Raw genomic sequence first — 23,757 nt, 5'->3', positions numbered from 1 at the left:
CAGATAATAATAAACGCTGAGAAGGCCTGGAATAAGTTGTAGCTTGTAACCTTGGACAAATTACCCAACCCCTCAGAGCCCCAATTCCTTTATATAAGACGGGAAAGTTATAAGTACCCTTTTCACAGTGAGATTTAAAATGAGATAAAGCATGCCGAGTGTTTGATACTTTGCCTACAGTGCCTAATGCTTGATTTTAGGTGATTTATCCTAAGGAGTTTTTGGGTAGTTTTTGCTTGTAAAAATAAAACATGCTCACTGTAGAACATTTACATGAAAGAGAAAAATAACAAGAAGGAATTAAGAAAATAATGTGTAATCTTCCTATCTATAGACAGGCAAGAGAAAAACTTTATGTGGACAAAATTGTGTGTTTTTGGTTCATAATATACTTTCTGTACTGATACTATTATTGTAAAAAAACACCCACATGGTGCTTTTGGAGACTAGGTCATATGTGTATAAGTTACCTTATAAAGTCTTTTCCCCCCTAATATAAAAGATCTTAGGAAATAAAGTGTGATTATTGAAAGGCATTTAAAAACTGGTGAATTCAGTAACTTACTAGTGTTTTTTTCTAGATTCATCTTTGGATACTTAGTGTTTTCAGAATGTAGAAATTCTTTTTAGGATTCTTTTAGGATAATGGAAAAAGATACGTAGGTGAATTTATCTTTAGTTAAATGTCATGTCTCTTGAAAGTTCTAGGTCTCAAAGTTGCGACTATGGGCATGACTTATGGCATTATAGTAATGTAATGTATATTAATCTAAAATACTAAATGTATTGAGTGTCTCCTATGTGTCAGGCACTGTGAAAAGTACTGAGAATATAAAAACACATAAGATGTTATCACTGTCCTTAAGTAGATTATGATCTAGTGGGAGGGTCTGACCTTGGTTCTAAATACAGTGTGATCAGTACTGTAAAGGGGATCTAGACAGTGTAATAGGGGAATGTGGGACAGTCTGGGCCAGCTGGGGATGGAAAGATGATCAGCAAAGGGTTTCTGTGACACATGGATGGAGTTTTAAAGGAATAATGGACTTAACCAGGTGGTGGGGTAAAGAGTATTCTATGGCCGAAACCGGTTTGGCTCAGTGGATAGAGCGTCAGCCTGCGGACTCAAGGGTCCCAGGTTCGATTCCGGTCAAGGGCATGTACCTTGGTTGCGGGCACATCCCCAGTAGGGGGGTGTGCAAGAGGCAACCGATCGATGTTTCTAACTCTCTATCCCTCTGTCTTCCTCTCTGTAAAAAATCAATAAAATATATATATATAAAAGAAAAAAAAAGAGTATTCTATGAAAAGGATGCAGTGTGATGGAAGCCTAAGAGAGTAGTGCAGTATGGAGTTCTGTGATGGAGATAGCATTGGATGGGAGAAATGAATATGGTTCTGGAATGTTAGGAAGAGCCAGATGGGTCACAAAAGTCTTTCTATGCCCCATTAAGGCACCTGGACTTTATGCTTAGCATTATGATAGGTCTTTGAAGATGATTAAGAGGAGAGGGGCAAGATCTCTGATCACCTTTGAGATATGTAGTCAAATGATTGGATGTCATTTGCAGATGGATAGAGACGAATAGTACGGGGGCAGGGAGTCATTTAACCTTTTGCACTCGGATGTCGAGTGTGACTCGACACGGTTAGCATCGGTAGCAGGAATCGAGAAAAAAGCAAGCGAGTGCACAGGGTTAATGGGTTTGTTGATTAGGCCAGGTGAGAGATGAGGGATGATTACTGTTTGAATTCAGGCTGTTGAAATGAGTAGCCAACTGGATGTTTGAGTCTAGAACTTGAAAGGGTGTTACAGGCTATATTTGTAGGTAAAGTTATCCACATTATGGCCATGGTGTGACCATCACAGCACAAATGAAGTCACTAAGAAAAAGGTATAAAATGAAATTTTAAAGAAGAACTATGAAATAACATGGGGAGAAATAGTTATCAGAAGTTATCATAGAGGTGAGGAAAGGTGAGCCAATAAGAGAGACTGAGAAGGAGAAGCCACAAAGGCCTGAGAAAAATGAGGAGAGTGTTTGAATGACGGGAATTCTGGGTACAATAATGTTTTAAGAAGGAGGAAGTGGTGAACAGTGTCAGATGCTACAAAGATACCAGATAAAGCATACAAGTACTTTTGAATTAATAATGAAGAGATAATTAAGAAGAGTTTTAATTAGAGTTAGGATACCTTGATGCTACTATATTCCAGGGTTACTTTAGTCTGGATTCTTTGGTTTCAAGGGAAAAGTCAACTCCAACCAGGTTTCAGGTCAAGGAAGGGTTGGTTGACTAGGATCTGTAGATGGTTTGGGAGATGCAAATTGCAGGAATTTGAGTGATGCAGCTAGCCTGTAGGATCCAGTAAACTGAGGACCTTGACTTAACGCTATCAAGATAATCTCTTGCCATTTCTCTCTGCTTCTTTATGCCTGTTAGTGACCTTCTTTTTCACTAAAGACTGCTTTCTAGATATGGAGGAGGACATAAATAGTGCAGTCTTCTACCTCTGGAGTGGAATTGTGTTTTGTTTTTTGTTGTTGTTTTTTTTAAAAAAATCAATTCTGAGTATCAAAGTCTTAGGGAATGGCTGAAATCATCCGTCTTGGACTGGGGGTGTGCCTGGGCCGGTTGCTAATATACTGGATGCAAAGTCATGAAAAAACATGGTGGCTCCCAAGATATTTATGAGACGAGAGTATGGCAGGTCCCATTATGGGGAGGGAAACTTTCTAGGCAGTTCCATGGGTCTCCACTACAAGTAGGTATAAGATGGAATAGGAAATGAGGACGCAGAGAACGTGAGTGTAGACCACTCTTTCAGGAGCCTGGGCTATGAAAGTGAATGTTTTGATGGTAACTGAACAGGGACAGTTGGACCTTGGTATGGTTATTTTATAACTAAATCATTGGTGGAGATTTAGGAATGAGGATTGAAAATGTATTTGAAAACAAGGTATACATGCTAATTTTAATGTTTATGAGAAAAATTATATGCAGGTATATACTGTGGACTTAGATATTTATGTGAACAGGGGAAATCTGGTTAATAATTGCCAACTTGAAAAAATTTTTTATTTGTGGTCACTTTATTGTCGGATATATGTTCTCTGTGTAATCTTCTTTGTGTTTGGGATGATTATACCTGGAGAAAAAAAACCACAGAGAATATTAGCTTTTGCAAAAGATTCTTGAGGCCAAAAAGATGCTTAATTTTATATGTAAGAAGAATAAACTCCAGAGAAGTGAAGTGAAGGAATCACACAGCTACAACATCAGAAGAAGAGGGGAATTTCCTCCTTGCGTTTAGAGAGCGAAGAAGTCTTTCCTAAAACCTCTTCCATAGACGCCCCTTCATGAGCCATGGTCCAAAAGCAGAGTACAACACCCAACTCTGAAACCTGTTGCTGACAAAAGAAATGTGATGACCTGGTTCATGTAAAACGAGGAGGGCCCGCCCCCAAGAACTGTGTACCTGAACAAAATCGGGGTTGTCCAGGAAGAGGAGAGAGGGCGGTTGAGTAGGAACTCAACCGTGTTAGTACATAAGTAAGCTAAAGGGCTTATATTTTATTCTGTGGACAATGAGATACTCCCAAAATCTTTTAAATCAAGGAACAGATAAAATCAGATTTATGTTTGAGAAGTAACAACCTTCATAAAATACCTATGATAAGACATGAAGTAACAACAGGTCATTTTTACACCTTCCTAAAACTACATAATAAGTTAGTCACAGGGTAGAAATGAATTGAAGGTCTCCAGTATTTTTCCCTCATTACCTATATTTCATTCTTCATTATATATGTATATGCTGCTGATGATTGTGTATTTGTCTTTTGCCATGAAATTAGGGTTGATATCTTTGAACTTTTACAGCAATGGATTTGTAAAAGTTAGGAATGTGACCATCCTGCTTATGATTACAATTACTTTTAGACGCTTCCTGAGGAGGCATTTAAAAAAATTGCCATCAAGGTGTCTACTATTATTACTGATTGGGTTATTTGAATGTATAATACACATGCATAACTGTTGTAAAATTTACTGTGGTAAATTTTATTTTTTTCTTCTTTTTTTTAATATATATATATATATATATATATATATATATATATATATATTATTGGTTTCAGAGAGGAAGTGAGAGGGAGAGAGAGAGAGAGAGAAACATCAATGATGAGAGAGAATCACTGATCGTCTACCTCCTGCATGCCCCACACTGGGACCGAGCCTACAACCTGGGCATGTGCCCTGACGGGGAATCAAAGCGTGACCTCCTGGTTCATAGGTTGATGCTCAACCACTGAGCCACGCTGGCTAGGCTACTGTGGAAAATTTTAAAGGATAGTCAGAGGAAGCATGATGTGGTTGGTGCCTCAGGAAACGGGGGAAAGCTATAAAATGATGTGGTACTGAAGAATGCGTAAGATAGGACAGGTCCTTTTTTATTTTCTTTGTGATTTATTTATTTTTTAAATTTATTTATTGATTAAGGTGTTACATATGTGTCCTTATTCCCCCATTACTCCTCCCACCCCCGCCCCCCTCATGCCCTCACCCCTCTGACCCCTCTGTTGTCTGTGTCCATTGGTTAAGCTTATAAGGACAGGTCCTTTTTGATGAAAGAAACAACAGCATGAAAAAGAAAGGCAGAAAAACCAGGGAATACCCAGGTGCATATAAATAGAGCATAGTGTCAGGGGAAAGACATTGGAAATAAAGCCGTGAATGGATCACAGAGAGGAAGACACAAGGGAAGAAAGCTCACACATGTTGGTGCCCAACATGTACGTTAGACACTGTACTACCTCTTGAAGAGGTAGAGAGGGGTGTATTTCTATTCTGTGTGTGTGTGTGTGTGTGTGTGTGTGTGTGTGTGTGTGTGTATGTTTAATCCTTATCTGAGAACTAGTTTAGAGGACGAGAGAGAGAACAACATCAGTCGGCTGCCTTCTGTAGCCTTTCGTACATGCCCTGACTGGGGGTTGAGTCTGTAACCTGACTATATGTCCTAATCGGGAACCGAACCAGCAACCTTTGGGTGCACAGGATGATGCTCAATCAACTGAGCCACGCCGGCCAGGCTGTAATCCCATTCTTCTTATGAGGGATTGAGGTTCAGGATAACTACCTTGCCTGAGGCCTTACTACTCAACTAATTGTTGAGTCTACATTTGAAACCTAGAAATTCTCCTATTATGCCAAATATTCTCCCACTTTATAACTTTGCCATGTTTAAAATGTGAGCATTTCCCTTTTATTCTCAGGCATTGTTTTGTGAAGGGTTCTGAGCAGGAATGAACATTACCAGGAGTGCTCTCAGGGAAATAAGATGGCACCATTGTGGGGGCGGGCTGGCCACCATCTGGTCTCCATTAGTCTCTTGGAACATCTCACACCCAAACATTGGAGTCACTAAATGGCTGTATTGTCAGAACTATGTTTGCCATATTTTCTGGAGAAATAAAAAAGAAATCCTAAACCCAGTGTTTTTCTCCCCTAATTGTCTTCTCTTTTTTACTTAGTAGTATTTTGGTTCAGCTTGGGATTAACCCTCTTTAGTGCATACCTTCTAGCTTTCTTAACTAACACTTATTCCAATAGGACTAACTCTGGACTAACTACTTACTAGCTGACCAAGAAGTTCCTCAATCCATAACACCTCTGAGGCATAAATACCCTAATTGACATAATAAACTCTGATGGAAAAAGATATACAATCTATCAATACTGAACTTTCTGTCTTTTTATACTAATCATCTCTTGAGTAGTATGTAAACAAGGGAAATATAGACTGCCTATTCTTTATACTTTAAAAACACGTCTGGAACTATTTGAACTCACTAAAAGTAAAATAAGTGTCAGGGTAGATTATGACATACCTTTTCCCTTTTACTTAAAAAAAAAAAAAAAAGGAAATGGAAAACATACCACTTCTGGAAGACCCTGACATTGAAATGGTATCCGTAATGTATTTATATATGCCACACTTTCTTCCATGCATCAGCCATCTTTAGTACATATGTGTTGGATAGATGCCATATGGGTTGAAATAACCACATATGGAAAATCTTGTTTAGAACTGGTGTGAATCATTAAGGTAAAAGTAAAGTCAGTTCTTTTGATTACACATACCTTGCCGATCTGATAGAAATTGTTTTTCTTTTATCGTTTGATAAAGAGATTAGCTTGAGGGGGAAAAAAAAGTTTGAAATTTCAAGAGATGAATATACTTAGTCGAAAAAAAAAATCCTTCAATAAATGTCAGCATTCTCCTACAGCAACCAAAAATAGAAATTACGTACAAGAACAATATACTTACATGCACTTAAAAATTACATAAGAAATATTACAACAACATTGGTTTTAGTATATCTTCTCATTTGAAATGGAGTGAAATGCTTCTGCGGTTAAATCAGCTTTTTTTTTTTACTGTTTGCCATAAAAATTACAAGCATATATATTTCAGAATGTTTTTTTAATTCAAAACAAATGCAGCAGAACTCAGCATACTTGAAACACATTTTCTGAATTTATTTTAAATCTTTTGACTCCAGAGAGTTCTGTGTGTGTGTAAGGGTTAGGCCTGACTGGTTATTTCACCATCTATCTCCATCCTGGCTTGATTGCACCGAACAGCCCAGAATGAGTTCCATATGGTCCCACTTTGTCTAAGTTTGTAGGACCTCTGGGTTGGAACTCCATTTGATCAGAGCAAAGCTAACCATCTCAGAAATGTGGCTCATGTCAAATGCTTAGAGCTCCACATGTATTCCAGTTCCAATGTACACGTTCCCGTTAGAAGTTGTGGTGATTTGCTATGCATTGCTTACTTGTTATTGTTCCTAAAATATGGATGGCATTTCAAGAATTTAAAATCATTTGCCTACCTTCGATGATGATGATGATGATGATTTCCTGGAGAGAGTTATGTTGCAAATACGGACCAAGACACATAATCAAAACGTTTTCAAATAAAAATTATGCCATATCAATTTTTTTCCTAACACTGGAGAGATGAATTCAGAATGTCAAAGATGATCTAAAGTTTGAAAAGGAAACCCATTGTCATCTCTGTAGTTTATTTCTTTTTGTCTTAGTTTATGTCTCTTTGTCCTTATTAAAAAAAATGTAAATGAGTTTAAGGTATGTTTTCAAGTGTAGGCATTGCTCAAGAATCAGGTCAAGTTGAGTAAGGCGGGGTCTGTGTCCTCGAAGGCTCAGCTCTTAGCTCCGGAGGTAAGCGAAGCTGTCCTGGGCACGTTTCTCCCCGCTTCAGGCTCATTCCTCCCTGTTTTGGTCTTTTCTCTCTTTCTTCTCTTTTCCTTTCACTACTTTACTTTTTCATTATTCCCGCTCCCCCACCCCCCCCTCCTCCTGCTCCTCCTTCCTCCGTCTGTGCCACGAGGTGCTTCCCTTGAGTGTCTGGCCTGGCTTCTCTCACAGTTCAGCGTGAGTGTTAGCAGAATGAAAACCAGATGGACCAGCAGTTCCCACTGTTATCTCCCAGCTGCCTCTGGCAGGCCCGCCTTATCCCTCCTTCCTTGGCATAACAGGAATAGTTGCCTTTATTTAGGGTGACTCGTGTGTGCTGCTGTACCTCTTCCCTCAGCTGCAACATAAGCAGAAAGCTGTTTAGTCCCTTGTTGCTGAGGTTGGTTGAGGTGAGTAGACTGTGGAATGAATTTAACGAGTGAAGAAGTGGTTCCGAACCTGCCTAACGTCTGTGTTTTTCTAGAATAATTGATTGACGGATCCTTTTCTTGTTTGTTTGTTAATCCTCGTCCCAGGATGTTTTCCCATTGATTTTTAGAGAGTAAAAGGGAGGGAGAGGAAGAGCGAAGGGGAGAGGGGAGAGAGAGAGAGAGAGAGAGAGAGAGAGAGAGAGAGAGAGAGAGAGAGAGAGAGAAGGAAGAGAGAAACATGAGAGAGAGAGAGAGAGAGAGAGAGAGAGAGAGAGAGAGAGAGAGAGAGAGAGAGAGAAGGAAGAGAGAAACATCCAGGTGAGAGGGATACATCAATTGGTTGCCTCCCGCATGTGCCCTGACTGGGGCCAGGTATGGAACCTGTAACCTAGGTACGTGCCCCCCTTAACCTAACTGGGAATCAGACCCGGCAACCCTGTGGGGTTGTGCAGGCCATCGCTCTAACCACTGAGAAACACCGGCTAGGGCTACGGATACTGGTTTTTAAATAACGTGGAAAAGCAATATGAAGGCTATTTTTAGCAGTAAGAGAAAGGTGGGAGTGCTCTCCACCGGTGTCTTTGCCATCACCTCACTCAGAGCACTCAGTCACTACAGCGCCATTCAGCGGTGCTCAACCAGAGACCCTGATGCCACTGACCAGGTAGATCCTCGGTCAGAGGGCTCTTCTGAGGACGACGAGGATGAGGATGAGGAGGAGGAGGAGATGATGATGATGATGATGGTCTTTCTCTTATTACACCTCCCCCAGCATGGCATTAACATAATTTCAACGTTTAAATATTGTGTCCTCTGGCAACCCAAGTCTTAGGAATCTGCTGTAAATAAAGGTGAGGTAATGTTAGAATGGGCAGAGTAGTAATTTGGGCTTTTCATTTTCTTGTAATAATTGACTTTTCAGTTATTTTGAGTCATTAACTCTGTACCCATATGGCTATAATATTTTTAAAGGCCCATGCTTTACCAATAGTCTGTGTTATTTTACTTTTCAAAAACCCAGAGTGCGAATATCTGTATCTAAGGCTGCAGAAGGCGTTTGGTGTGTGTGTGTGTGTGTGTGTGTACATCTCTACACATGTTTGAGGAAAATTGGATCTAAAGAAACAAACAGAAACTTGTATTTTTTACTGGGGATTTGATAAAGAGATTAGACTGAGGGGGAAAAAAATGAACATTTCAAGAGAAGCGTATACTTAGTAGAAAACAGGCCTGAGCAAATGTTCATTATCGGGTAATCAGAAAACTTCTCCAGATCTGTCACCTGCTCATGAAAAACATATGGAGGGTCTTTAGTTCTTTTTAATTCTCAATTTGGGACTTTTTTTTATTCTCGCTCTACCTGAGATTGTTCATTGAAATATTGGCCTCATGTTTTTGAAGCGGTGGGTCAGAAACTCACCAAGTCTGAGTAAACAACAGCTTAACTTCATTGTGTGGCACACGCCACTGAGGGGAGTGGTGGTTTTTCAAACAGGGCAGAAAACACTGATGTGAGATCTAGGTCCTGGACACATACCCTGTGTCACCCCACAGGCTGGGAAACTCAGCATGGGAAGGGGATGAGAGGTATTATGAACATCGCTGGCTCCTACCCGTATCTCGTCTACACCACAGAACTTCAGATGGGTGTTATTTCTAAGCGGTCGGAGGGGTTCATTGCCGTCTTACTTCCTCATCTGTTTTTTACCTCTTGCGAATGTTGGCTCCTGCCTTGAGTGAAGTTTTGCTGTTGTTTGTAACACTAACGAGGGAGCATTTGCCCGCGCTAGAAATAACAATAGGATGTAAAGCCACCCCGTTACCAATGAGGCCCTGCGATCTGTTGCTGCACCCACGTAAGATAAAGCCCTGATTTCAACTTCAGTAGATAAGCCTTGTTTGACTGATAGGCGATGATGGATTTCTTGCGTTGACTTGCCTGTGAGACCGATGACTCCCCCACTTAGAACACTGAGGTGCTTGAGAAAGTAACATGTTCCCGGTGGCATCCTCCAGATCGCACTGAGAAGCACTCCACGATGCCAGACTCACCTGTGGATGTGAAGACTCCGTCCAGGCTGACTCCTCCCACGATGCCGCCTCCCCCGACAACTCAAGGAGCCCCAAGAACCAGTTCCTTTACTCCAACAACGCGTGAGTAGGCATTTCTGCATTTCCTGTTTTCATTTTGAAGTTTAAAAGTTTTGCTGCAAGTGAAACTTAAGAGAAAAGAAGATCCAGCATCAATGAATTATGCAGAAATGAAGCAAAAAAAAAAATCATTTATTTTCCAGTGAGGTATTGAGTACAGATATGTTGTATCTTAGGTATAATTTGTAGGAATGGCAATATTTGCCCGTCTTTTGTGCTTGCTTCAGAAATGTTTTTTACTAACATCTCTGTGAGTGAAGAACACTAGTTTGGTCTGTATCACCACTATAACTTTTAATCCGACTTAATGTGGAGCTTCTTATTTTAGTCTGTTCATTTTGACTTGGAACATGTAATAATTATTTCCAGGTTACATCTGATCTTCTAATACTGTGTTCTTCTATTATTTACAAATCATTTTGAAATCTAACATTTTTAGGTTCTCTGTTTAAAACCTAATGTCTAGACACACACACAAAATGACTTTATGCAATAGTTGTATACAGAAATCTTTCTGAAATAAGGAGCATTTTTCTTGTTGTGAAACTGTCAGACTTTTTTTTAAAAATACATTTTTATTGATTTCAGAGAGGAAGGGAGAGGGACAGAGAGAGAAACATGAATGATGAGAGAGAAACATTGATCGGCTGCCTCCTGCACGCCCCACATTGGGGATCGAGCCCGTAACCCAGGCATGTGCCCTTGACTGGAATCGAACCCGGGACCCTTCAGTCTGCAGGCTGACGCTCTATCCACTGAGCCAAACCAGCTAGGACATGAAACTCCCAGACTTCATTCCATCTTGGCTCAGGTCTCCTGTTCTGAATCAGTGGAGTGTATTGCTTTCTGTGTCATGCAAGGAAAGGACGGAATATTCTGACAGAATCTCAACTGTCCTTTCTTTCCTGTATATTGTAGTAGGGATAGCAGGTAGCTTTGTATTCATCTGTCTCAAAGTCTTGGTTAAAATTGTCATCAAGGATTTGTGGGGGGGAAAAAAAAAGAAGCTATCTATTGCAGATAATAGTATGGATAGACGATGTGCCATTAAATCTTTATGCATAAAAGATAACAGGCAAGAATAGATTCATGGGATTAAAAACGATGGACAAAATACACACCCTAGACCAGGCGTCCTCAAACTACGGCCCGCGGTCCACATGCGGGTGTTTTTGCAGTTTTGTTTTTTTACTTCAAAATAAGATATGTGCAGTGTGCATAGGAATTTGTTCATAGTTTTTTTTTAACTATAGTCCGGCCCTCCAACGGTCTGAGGGACAGTGAACTGGCCCCCTGTTTAAAAAGTTTGAGGACCCCTGGTCTAGACTGGGTATGCAGAGTTGCATTGCCATTTAAAAGGCCTTTCCCAATGTGTAAGGAGCAGGAGGCCGCGGCCGTGCCAAGTTGTGACCCTGTCGTCTTGTATTTGTTTAGTTGTTCTCCCAAACCACAGTGATAGGCATATGTCTCCCGTGAGAAGTCCCGGTGAGCTGTCATTTCTTGACAGGTTGCTTTGGTGCTCATGTAGGACAAGCAACCATTTTTTTCTTTTCTTACTATCCTGAAACTTTAAGAATAATAGAGTACTTAAAACATCTTCCAACTATGGTTGGGGATAGTTTATCAAAACTAGATTTAAAAATGTGTTTGGGAAAAATCAGTTTGTCAAATTAATTGATTTAACGTAAAACCAACATTTTCCTTAGGGAGAAATGTGCAAATCTTTCCAGGTTATCATCAATTCGCATCTTGATGTTCAAGTAAATATGATCAGAAGTGAATTTACCGGATTACCACCAACTATTGTTAATGGGATAGATATGTACCTTTTGAATTTCTTGAAATAACTCCATGATAATTATCCTATCTAGTTTGGCTTTTCCCTAAAGAAGGGGTTAAGAACCATGAGGGGAAGAAAATAGCCTTCTAATTGGGTGGTGTAAGGTTAAAGCTTGAAAGTCCAATTTTTATAAACATAGCTGTCAGCTTGTGTGTATAAAACATGATTAAAAATGTCCAGTGATAAATTTAGTCCCCACCAAATGTACACTTTCTCTAGGAGGGGGACAGCTGAGAAAGAAATAGTCCTGTTACATTGATGTAAGCTGGTGACCAAAGGCTGACATCCAAGTGCTGTTTGTTCTGTGTTTGAAACGTTTCAGGTGGTTGGCATATGTGCACATGGGCGGCTGGGCTGTCTCTGTGCTACAGCCGACTCCATTTATAATCAGCTTCTGTGCAGTGTGAGGAGTAGACCCATTTAATTATAGAATACCTGAGCCGGTGTGAGCCTGTGAAGTCAAAGCGTTTTACAAAACAAGCTCCACTGGTGTTTTTGTTTGTTTATTTTGCTTTTAATACTTTTATTGATTTCAGAGAGGAAGGGAGAGAAGCATCAATGACGAGAGAGAATCATTGATCAGCTGCCTCTTGCACGCCCCCTACTGGGGATGGAGCCCATAACCTGGGCATGTGCCCTGACGGGGAATCGAACCATGACCTCCTGGTTCATAGTTCAGCGCTCCACCACTGAGCCACGTCCAACCACTGAGCCATGCTGGCGGGGCTGTATTTATTTTTAACTTGAAATAATTTCTTTAAAAAATTTTTTTTCAATTACAACATAGGGGGATGTAGTCAGTAATATCATAATAACTATGTATGGTGTCAGATGGGCATTAGATTTATTGGGGTGATCATTTTGTAAGTTATATAATGTCTGGTCCCTGGGTTCTACGCCTGAAACGAATATAATATTGTATCGAGCAGCTTTTAAGAAAATTCACTAGACTTAAAAGGGCAGGAAACTTGGTTGTCGTTTTCTTGTGCATTTTCTCTGTAAGTTTACCTTTTCTCTCTGCTTTTGTGCTCTTGACAGTAACTAATGGCACAAGCCATTCACCCACAGCCTTGAATGGTGCCCCCTCGCCGCCCAATGGCTTTAGCAATGGGCCTTCCTCCTCTTCCTCTTCTTCCCTGGCTAATCAACAGCTGCCCCCAGCCTGTGGCGCCAGGCAACTCAGTAAACTGAAACGCTTCCTTACTACCCTGCAGCAGTTTGGCAATGACATTTCACCAGAGATAGGAGAGAGAGTCCGCACCCTCGTCCTAGGACTGGTGGTAAGCAAACAGAAATCGGCCCAGTTTTCGGGGGTAAGGGAGCGTGTGTGTGGGGGGGGGGATTAAAAATACAGTCTCCTTTCTCGTGGGTATTTTATTCTAGTGGTTTTTACTGCTAGACATTGGGTCCAGGTCCGATCATCCTGTAACAAGGTTTTAAATTCTGCATTGTGTGTTGACCTCCGCGCCCCCACCATGGTTTCTATTACTATCTGACTAATGAAGATATGGCTACATGCGTATTTATTGCTACCTTGGCCATAAATGGGTAGGTGTGTCTAAAATTCCATACGTATATCCTCCTGGCATGGCTAAGTTTCTTTCAACAATGACAAAGTGTTTGGGGTATGTGAAAGATTCACTTAATGTAACTCAGTGCTTTTTTTTTTTAACTTCGTTGTTTTGGGGGACTTTTATTAGCCTAGATGGTGAACTAGAATTTATAACAAATAACATTCTCGTATGTGTTTTCATTTTTAGGGCTAATCACATTAAGAATTGTTTACTGTGGTGAGATATATAAAACATACAATTTACCATTTTAGGGATTTCTAACTATACATACAGTTCGGTGGCATTAGGCGCATTCACCGTTGTGTAACCATCAGCACCATTCATCTCCAGAACTTTTTCATCACCCCAAACTGAACCTGTGTCCCCATAAAACGAGAGCACCCCAATTTTATCTCCCCTCAACTCCTGCAACCACTAATTGGTTTTTGAATAAAAACATTTTTTTTTTTTTTGTATAGGTAGAATTACTTAAATGATTAGTTTGAGAATAAAAGTGTTGATTTAGGAACATTATAGTATATTCTATACATTATCACTCTAGCCACGAGAACATACATCCTTTTTTAGAGTCCTAAGTCACTTTTGCATTTCCAGGATTTCATGTACACATGGAGGGTTTCCACGTAGGAAGGTGGTTTTCCCATAGCAAACGGAATCACGGAGAAGTTCTGAGTCACAACGTCAGTTCTCTCAGTATCCGGGCTAATCGTGGGACTGAGATTCAGATGATAGGCAGCCGTTTCCTTTTTCTCGAAATAGATCATTTGTTTTTATTGCGTGGGTTTATCAAGGGCAAAGACATACCAGTTGTGTTCTGTCAAAGAAGTTCCCAAATGAAAAGTCTGGCTGAGAGTCTAAGGCAAGTAGACATCATGCTTCAAATCACGGCCTCTCACATTGCCAGAGATGTTGCAATTCAACTTTTTTTTTTTTTTTTAAGTATGTGGAACTTTTCAATGTCGTCTCCCTCTCCTCTGCACTCTAAGAACAAAAGCTCCCAGTTCCCCACAATCCATCAGCTTCACCTTGTCCTCCTCAGGACAGGAAGGTGAATTTGACAGAAGAATGTCAGCATCCTGAAGTTACTTCTGTCACTAGCTTAGCTTTTCCTTTTCATCCATTCTCACGTTTTGCATAATAGGCTTTTCAACACCTAAATAAGTTAGACTGAAGAACCACAAAGTAAATGCAAAACAGTAATTGTATTAAGAGCATGGTAAATGTGTTGTTACCAGTAAACATTTCTTTTGGCAACTGCTTTATAAATTTGATATGTCTTTAACAGTGGTTTCCATAACTTTAAACATATAAAAAATTTGGTAGCCTTAAGTAGATTTATCCACATCTTAAGTGGCATACTTTGAAGATATATGTTATTTCTCTGAAAACCTTATGGAGATAAGTGAGGGGGAAACATTAATGAATAATGCTTTGTACATAAGAGGCAGGCAGTGAACATCTGTCAAATGAGTGAATGACTAGGTAATGGGTTTTGTTTTGGGCATTGAATACAAGCCATTTTATTTAAATCTTGGGATCATCCTTTGAGGTAGTGATTTTTATACACATTTTATATGTGGGGAAACCGAGGTTTGCAGAAGTCAACTATACATTGTGATAGGCCTGTGATTTGCACTCAGGTAGTAAATCATAATGAATCTCATTATGCTGTTATTTAGACAGTTAAGAAAAAAATATATTATTAACTGTTTTAATGTGCAAAACATAACCAAAATGGCTTTAGGGAAAATGAGCCATAGAAACAAAATGGGAGGAGAGGGGTAGCAAAAGGTAAAGGGGGCCAAATATATACCGTACTTTCCGGCGTATAAGACGACTGGGAGTATAAGATTTTCCTGGGTTAAAAAGTCATCTTATACACCGGAAAATACAGTAGTGATGGGAGATGATTTGACTTTGTCTATTGGGCACACAATGCAGTGTACAGATCTTGCATCATGAAAATGTACACTTGAACCTATATGATCTTATTAACTAATGTCACCCCAATATATTTAACTCATTAAAAAAATTTTTTTTTAAAATTTACTAACTGAAAATAAAGAGGCAAAATAAAAGATTAAAAAAAGGGCTCCTTAACCTCTATTATTACAGTTAGAAAGCTAGTGTTTATTCATAGTTTCATGTTAATATGTTTTGAATTTGGGGGTATACAAAGCTTAGAACTTGGTACTCCATACTTGATCATAACAGTAAAAGGAACTGCACCAAAAAGTGGGGAACAATATTCTAAAGCTGTTAGGTCGCAAATACCCCAGTTTTTCAGGCATGAGGATAATTGAAGGCTTGAAGTTCAGACTACAGTTTACAGTTGCAATTCTGCCTAAGGACTAAGGAAAATGAACCAAATATAGTTAATTTACTCAACACCTTTATAATAGGCTGTTGTCTGTTAAATCACCCATTGCAGGATACAAACCCTGAGTATTTGGGGCTTGTTTATATGGCATAGGTTAGCGTGAATAGAGTCCTTTTGTAGTCTCTTTTGGGTTGAGCCATAAACATTGCCTCTATGCTAAATGAAATACCTTGGATAACTGGGGAGTTTTTTCACCCTAAGACTCAATGAATCAGAGAAGGCCCAAACGTTTTCTTTGGCTTCAATAGTGCAGCACACCACCCAACTTAGCTGTTCGTTCTGAGCAAAGATGCTTTGGTAGACATAGGATGAATGTAAGATGGAAGGACGGGAGAAGACTATTTCCACCCGCAGTAACACAGACGTGACCTGCGGGGTGGATTGAGATTCTGACACTTGCCTTTGGCCCACTCTGCGATCAGTTGTGCTTTTAAATAAAGAGTTTCCCATAAAGGGTAATATTAAAAGGTTCTTCATAATGTTAGAGACAAAATTCTCTGACCAAAGTATGCACATTATTCTCCAAGTTCCATATTTATGGTCTTCCATTTTCAGATGTTATTTTAAAAGGTGGATGATACAATGAATTATAATGTGCAGTATTTTTTTTTTTTTACAAAGTCAAAGGTATTATATGAAAAATACTGCTTCCTGTATATGTGTCTGCTGGTTATTACAGTGTTTTAACCATATTAGTAATGTAGTAATCTCGTTGTTTTTACTATCTACCAAGAGACAAATGTGTTTATAATACATATTTTCTTCCACAGAACTCTACTTTGACAATTGAAGAATTTCATTCCAAACTGCAAGAAGCTACTAACTTCCCACTGCGACCTTTCGTCATCCCGTTTTTGAAGGTACTGTACAGCTCACTTGTCTGGAAAGTATTTCTTTTTTGTTTTTCCCTCAGTGATTTTATTTTATTTTATTATTATTTCTTTATTGATTAAGGTATTACATATGTGTCCTTATTTCCCCATTACCCCCCACCTCCCATTCATGCCCCCACCCCCCTGTTGTCTGTGTCCATTGATTAGGCTTATATGCATGCATATAAGTCCTTTGGTTAATCTCTCCCCCTTACCCCCACTGTCCCCTACCTTCCCTGAGGTTTGACGTTCTGATTGATGTTTCTCTGTCTCTGGATCTATTTTTGTTCATCAGTTTATGTTGTTCAGTATATTCCACAAATGAATGAGATCATGGGATATTTATCTTTCTCTGCCTGGCTTATTTCATTTAGCATAATGCTCTCCATCTCCATCCATGTTGTTGCAAATGGTAACAACTCCTTTTTTACTGAAGCGTAGTATTCCATTGTGTAGATGTACCACAGTTTTTTAATCCACTCATCTGCTGATGGGCACTTAGGCTGTTTCCAAATCTTAGCTATGGTGAATTGTGCTGCTGTGAACATAGGGGTGCATATATCCTTTCTGATTTGTGTTTCTAGTTTCTTGGGATATATTCCTAGAAGTGGGATCACTGAGTCAAATGGGAGTTCCATTTTCAGTTTTTTGAGGAAACTCCATACTGTTCTCCACAGTGGCTGCACCAGTCTGCATTCCCACCAGCAGTGCACGAGGGTTCCTTTGTCTCCGCATCCTCGCCAGCACTTGTCATTTGTTGACTTGTTGATAATGGCCATTCTGACAGGTGGAAAGTATTTCAAAGCATGTTGTTGCTAGGGCACAACCGTGTTTCTTTTTAGGAGTGGAGGGGGTCAGAAACTTAAGGGTGCTTTCACTTAGTTTACTGGGTGAAAACTATCTGAATATATATGGTTTTCTGATCATTTCTGAAGCAGTCTTAAAATGATAAGTCAGAGTGTTTTGAATAGTTCAGTTGGGAGAAGAATGGAGAAATCTCTTTGAATAAAGGTTTTGTTTGTTGTTTGTTTGTTTGGTCCTTTGAGTTATATTTGACATTTTGCTTGTCTTTAGAATGAACGTGAGATTGGTTCTTTTTAGTTTTTCAGAGTTTTAAAAATCCGTCTCGTTTATTTTTGCAACAACCTAATGCAACAGGAAGAGCAGACTCTCACCCCCTTTGCCAGTGAAGAAACTGGGAGTCAGTGAGATACAGGGTCTGTCTGTCTGAGATCGTCTGAGGTGTGTTTTAGAAACCGTATTTAATCCTCAGTTCCATGATCTTCACCTTCTCTAACTACTGCCTCTCTGATAAAGCAACTGAAAAACACAAAAGGAGTTCACAAGAGAAAGAAGGGACATTTTTATTCGGGACAGCAGACGGTTCCTTCACTGATTGATACTAAAAGAATTGACAGTTTTGCCCTATCCAGTTTGGCTCAGTGGATAAAGCGTCAGCCTGCAGACTTAAGGGTCCCAGGTTCGATTCCAGTCAAGGACATGTACCTTGGTTGCGGGCACATCCCCAGTGGGGGTTGTGCAAGAGGCAGCTGATTGATGTTTCTCTCTCATCAATGTTTCTAGCTCTCTCTCCCTCTCCCTTCCTCTCTGTAAGAAATCAATAAAAAATATATTTTAAAAAAATTGACAGTGTTGATAGAAAAACAAATTTTTGATAGAAAAGCAAATTATGTCCACCACTAAGGCATAGTGAGTTGTCAGTAAGTACCACGTGGAGGAATAAACCCATTTTTATCCTAACCGTGGGCTTTGCAGATTGATTAAATGAGAAAGACTCATTTGCCTTCATCTTTAAAGGTCACTTTCAAAATGAGCATCCAAGGATCCTGCTTTGCCTTCCCCTTTGCTGTGAAGTTCCATCTTTTTTATTTTTTTAAATCAGACATATAAGGTTCAAGTAACTACTCCAAAACCTAGAAAAGCTGTCAGAACTGAGCCCACATTCAGAACTTTATGGATGATAAGTCTTTCCTGCTGTTATTCTAGTTGAAGTGAAATGAGATAGTTCTGTTCTGAGAATATTGACAAAAATCATTAAATTATATCTTTTTATATGGAAACCCAGATTTCCATCATGTTCTTTTCCTTCTTTTCTATATTGTGTACTTAAGGTTACAGGTATGATGTGTCAGTATTTCCCTCCAAAATGGCTTCGACTACAATCATGTATTCTCAAAAGCAAATTGTTTTTTTAACATGTCCGTTGAGTCTAGAATCTTTGGTTTTCTAAGAGAGTTGCTTTCTGTAAAGATTTCATCATAGGAATTCCATTTCCTGTGCAAATACCATGAGTTTCTTTGCTTGCAAAAAACTAAGGAAAGAAAAGGAGGAAAAAAAAAAAGGTGGGGGGCGGGGGGAGCTCCTTCCAGGGTCAAGTTGGCAGCCAAAAAAAAATTTTTAAAAGCATACAAGGACACTTCCATGTTCTTCTATCACTGCTGCACACCATATGGTTACCATATCATTTAGTTGGGATCATTGGAATCAAAGATAAAACTTTTTTTTTTCTAATTTTAGTGCTTTTTCTCAAAGGAGACATTAATGACAAAAACCATATGGTTGTGGGAACTCGGGCCTTAATAAGTGCATTCAAACATTGCTCTAACAATATGCATTAAAGTCTTGTTTTCATTAAGCTAATGTAACCCTCAGACCCTCGATTCCATTTTGCATTTATGGAGAAACATTTACTGGAAAGATATTAGACACCATTCTAATTACCTAATCTGGCACCAGAATTAGAGCAAGCAGAATTGCTTTGTATTACCATATTTTTTAAATTGAAAGAAGATGTTTATGGAACCACTAAATTAAGCCGAGCGCCACGTGAAAGCCTCTTGTCTTGTGCCATCCATACATTTAAATTTGAAACTGGAGGCATGCGTGTTTACTATTAATCACTCAGTTGTGTGACAGGGATTGTATTAAACATGAAGTTAGGGATCCCACCAAAATACAGATTGAAGAAAACTTTTTTTGTTTAGTGAAAACAGTCCTAGATACAGCTTCTTTTCGTATAAGCCTCTTCCCTTGTAGACATCCGTTAAGAAGGATAGGTATGCTTTAACCACATCCACCCTTTCACAGTCTCCTTTGCAAAAACATATTTGAGTCTGCAACTAAGAAGTTATTATCTCTAACACACAGCCAAAGAGATGTGCGTTGTATAACTTGTCTTCGGGATTGCTGTTTTGTGTGTCTTCAAATCAACTTTTGTCCTGCATATCTTAAGGCTGTTTCTGGATCGGAGCCCGGGAATGCTTTGCCAAAACACATCTGCACACAAGATGTCCAGCCGGGGAGTCGGCCCTCCTGATTATCATTCAGGAATCCGTCTCTCGGAGCTGGCGGAACTCTGTTTGCCTGCTTGCTTAAATATTGCTGGCATGCCTGACAGAAGGAATCTGATAGAGCCTGGCGCTGTGGTCCCAACCCATTCTAGTTCATACAGCATGGCCACAGTCTTGTTTGCAGTGTACATGGGAGGTGGGGGTTATGATATATCCCAGGTGCCTCCTCTTGATAAGAATGCTGAAGATAAGATGAAGAAGGTCATGGGACCGTGTTGCTCCCCCCCTCGGCCCTCGCGCCCCCCCCTCCCCCCCCCCATCATTCTGAATCTCACGCTTTGTTAATGGAGTACTGGAGATACTATTTCTTTGTGTGTTTGTATTTTGTTTTGTTTTTGTCTCCTCCTTTATTAAATCATTTTTAAAAAAAAAATCTTTGGAATCCTTTGAAACAACCAGGACTAGAGAGGTTTGCAGTATATTGTTTTGGACAATTTTTGTATCTTATCCATAGGCTTCAGAATGATTCTTAAAACGTTTTAAATGTTCAGGTGGCATTGCTATTTTATTACCTATGGATGGCACCCAGTGTCTGAGATCTGCCTTCGCTAAGGAGGAAACAGAGTTTAAAAATATCTGAAAATGTATTTGTTACCCACATGACCCTAGACTAACTGCGAATGGTTTATTTTTAGCATCTTGCTTCAGCACGTGGTATGTGCTTATCTTTAGCAAATATCCGAGTAGTTTATACCTTGCGCAGAAAGACGCTTTGGCATTCCTATGAGATGGATCCTTGGTTAATACCACAGGTAATGGAATGAGTTTCCAGTCCAGCCCTGGTGCCTGTCCCTGGTAGTCTAGACTCGAGGGCCCAAAGGGGAAGGCAGCTGGCCCCTCCTGTGTTCAGAAATGCTTTTCCACCCGACGGGTTAATTAATATGCATGGCATCGTATTCCTACCCATAAGACCCTGGGTTGCAGAGAGGTTTAGGTTATGGGTCTTCCCTTGAATTTGGAGAGGTAAGTGTTGTTCTTCACTCTGCCACCTATTCTCTCTGTTCCTCCCGCCTCCCCCAAGGGAGAATAAAAATAAAAGAGAGTGAGAGGAGAAAAAAACACAACAGCAACCTGGATTTATAATGTCAGAGCAAGTTTACTTCTTAGAGAGTAAAATTCCATTTCCATTTGAACAGTTTACTGTGTGGAATTGTCTCCTTCCCTTTCGTTACCTTTGAGATCGCCAGGATTCTGTGTCCACAAACAAGTTCTGGGAGTCTTTTTCCAGGTGCTGGGCTCGGTGAGGAGGGAGAGTCCTATTAAACTATATGCAATTTTTAGAATAAGGGTGCTATAAAGAAAGCAGGTTATTTTCGTAGACCACTCATATATGCTACTTTGTGCATGAATTCCACCTGGGATATCTGAGCACACCCAGGGCATTATTAAATGTATGAATCTGACAATTACTAAATATAATTTCTACATTCATCTCTATTATTATTATTATTATTATTATTATTATTTGAAGTTCGTAGTGGACCAGAGATGTTTCATAGGATTAGCCCGTTTTACCTGGGCAAGTTACTAGGCACACAAATGAAGTGTGTAAGTATTTCACATACCCTGTGTCTTCCATGAGGAATAAACAGAAATTGCTGATGGATGGAGCCGGAACTTGATATCCTGGGGAGCTTAGTATTATAATAGATACAGACCTGAAGGGCCTTAAAAATAAATACGTGCCAATCCCAGTGCCCCCCCCCCCCCCCCGTGGTCCTGGAAGCCGAAGAGGTGAGGTGGCTCCCCCAGGTCAGGCACCTCATGCTCGGGGCAGTCCAGGGGAGGGAGCCGCTGACCCTGTCGCCCAGCACGGAGATCCTGGAAATCAAACCCGTTGCCTTGACCCCCTCCCGCTCCTGCAGGCGAACCTGCCGCTGCTGCAGCGCGAGCTCCTGCACTGCGCGAGGCTGGCCAAGCAGAACCCGGCCCAGTACCTGGCCCAGCACGAGCAGCTGCTCCTGGACGCCAGCACCACCTCCCCTGTGGACTCCTCCGAGCTGCTCCTCGACGTGAACGAGAACGGGAAGAGGCGGACTCCAGACAGGTGAGGTGGGGCGCGGCGGGCTGGCCCGGCCTTGGCCTGGTACCCGTGGGATGCGGGCCTGCTGCGCGGGATGTCTAGACTGCTCACCTGCACCTGCTGCAAAATAGCCATCAGCTGAAGGGTCCCTCTTGGGGGCCTCGCTCTGGCCTGGGATGTTACAGAGGGATGACTCTCCGGCCTGTGCCAGGCTTTGGTGACGGCTCATCTTTGTTGCTTATAATATTGAAGTCAAAGGTGCAGGCCCTGGCCAGGTAGTTCCCTCAGTTGGTGAGAACATCGTCCCAATACGCCGAGGTTGTGGTTTGATCCCCAGTCAGGCCACATACAAGAATCAACCAATGGATGCATACCTAAGTGGAACAACAAACCTCTCTCTCTCTCTCTCTCTCTCTCTCTCTCTCTCTCTCTCTCTCTCTCTCTCTCTCCCTCTCTCCTTTCCTCCCTTTCTAAAAATAAAAACATAAAAAATTCTTTAAAAATTAAGTAAAGTAAAAGGTAAAGATGAATGATATTCAAATGTGCTAACTGCCACTGATGGTTCTTAGACACACAGTATTAAAATTGTCACTTAAAAAATATAATTCTTTTTTTTTTTCAATCCTCACCCGAGGATATTTTTCCATTGATTTTTTTAGAGAGAGGGAGAGACAGAGAGAAATATCAATGTAAGAGAAACACATCGATTGGTTGCCTCCTGTACGCGCCCGATTAGGGCCCGGGCCGGGGAGGAGCCTGCAAACGAGGTATGTGCCCTTGACCGGACTCGAACCCGGGACCCTTCAGTTCCCAGGCGGATGCTCTATCCATTGAGCCAAACTGGCTAGGGCACACAGAATGTCATTAAAAGCAAGCCAGTTTACATACAGTTACTATAGTTTTTATGCTATAATCTCTGGAATTTCTCTCCTCTTGACATAGGACCTCCCTCTTAATAGTGCAAAATTCCCGAAGCAAAGGTTAAACACTGGTTTTCTTCTGACATACTGTAGACTCACCTTCATATGTGACCTACCAATAGTGCTCCTTTTTATTTTTATTCTTGCAAGTCGTCTTTCCTCGGCCACATGTAAGCATTCAGTCCTTTAGCTTTTAAAGGGAACTACTTAACCCAGTGTCTGCATGGCACAACCTGAAAACCAAGAAGGCTAGGCGCTTCCCCTGTGCGTTCTGTGTGATCCTGTTTACCCTGCAGGAAGGCGGTACTGGGTGCAGGTATGAGATGAGAAAAAAGCGGTGCACCTCCATTTCTTCCAGAACAGTGTAGGAAAAGAATCGGGGGGAGACCGGGTGGAAAATTGGGGAGAAAAACATTTGCTTGGGTGGAGGCGAGGGTAACAGGGAAAGGTTTAGAGAGCTGTGATAAATGTAAAACTCATCCTATAGGCAAAATTGGAAATGGACACACTGTATTTTAGAAACCTTAGCTGCTAGCAGTGGTTCTCAACCTTTCTAATGCTGTGACCCTTTAATACGGTTCCTCATGTTGTGGTGACCCCCAACCATAACATTATTTTCGTTGCTACTTCATAACTGTAATTTTGCTACTGTTAATGAATCGTAATGTAAATATCTGTGTTTTCCGATGGTCTTAGGCGACCCTGCTAGCGGTTCTCAACCTGTGGGTCACGACAGGTAATGTTGCTACTGTTAATGAATCGTAATGTAAATATCTGTGTTTTCCGACTCACAGGTTGAGAACCGCTAGCAGGGTCGCCTAAGACCATCGGAAAACACAGATCTTTACATCACGATTCATAACAGTAGCAAAATTACAGTTATAAAGTAGCAACGAAAATAATTTGATGGTTGGGGGTCACCACAACATGAG

At 40.5% G+C, this 23,757-nt stretch overlaps 1 protein-coding gene across 1 annotated transcript in view; it reads left to right on the top strand.

The window, feature by feature from the left end:
• Positions 1 to 23,757, top strand: part of RUNX1T1 (RUNX1 partner transcriptional co-repressor 1) — a 121,404-nt gene that overhangs the window by 51,595 nt on the left and 46,052 nt on the right. Inside the window, exons 2-5 of the mRNA XM_054708513.1 lie at positions 9,711 to 9,848; positions 12,724 to 12,965; positions 16,410 to 16,499; positions 21,748 to 21,929. Of these exons, the coding sequence (XP_054564488.1) occupies positions 9,711 to 9,848; positions 12,724 to 12,965; positions 16,410 to 16,499; positions 21,748 to 21,929 (652 nt within the window). The remainder of the gene's footprint in view (positions 1 to 9,710; positions 9,849 to 12,723; positions 12,966 to 16,409; positions 16,500 to 21,747; positions 21,930 to 23,757) is intronic.

Source organism: Eptesicus fuscus, chromosome 19, assembly GCF_027574615.1.
Source record: "Eptesicus fuscus isolate TK198812 chromosome 19, DD_ASM_mEF_20220401, whole genome shotgun sequence".
NCBI lineage: Eukaryota > Metazoa > Chordata > Mammalia > Chiroptera > Vespertilionidae > Eptesicus > Eptesicus fuscus.
Note: the sequence above shows the minus strand (reverse complement) of the source record. Positions and strands in the feature narration are given on the sequence as shown.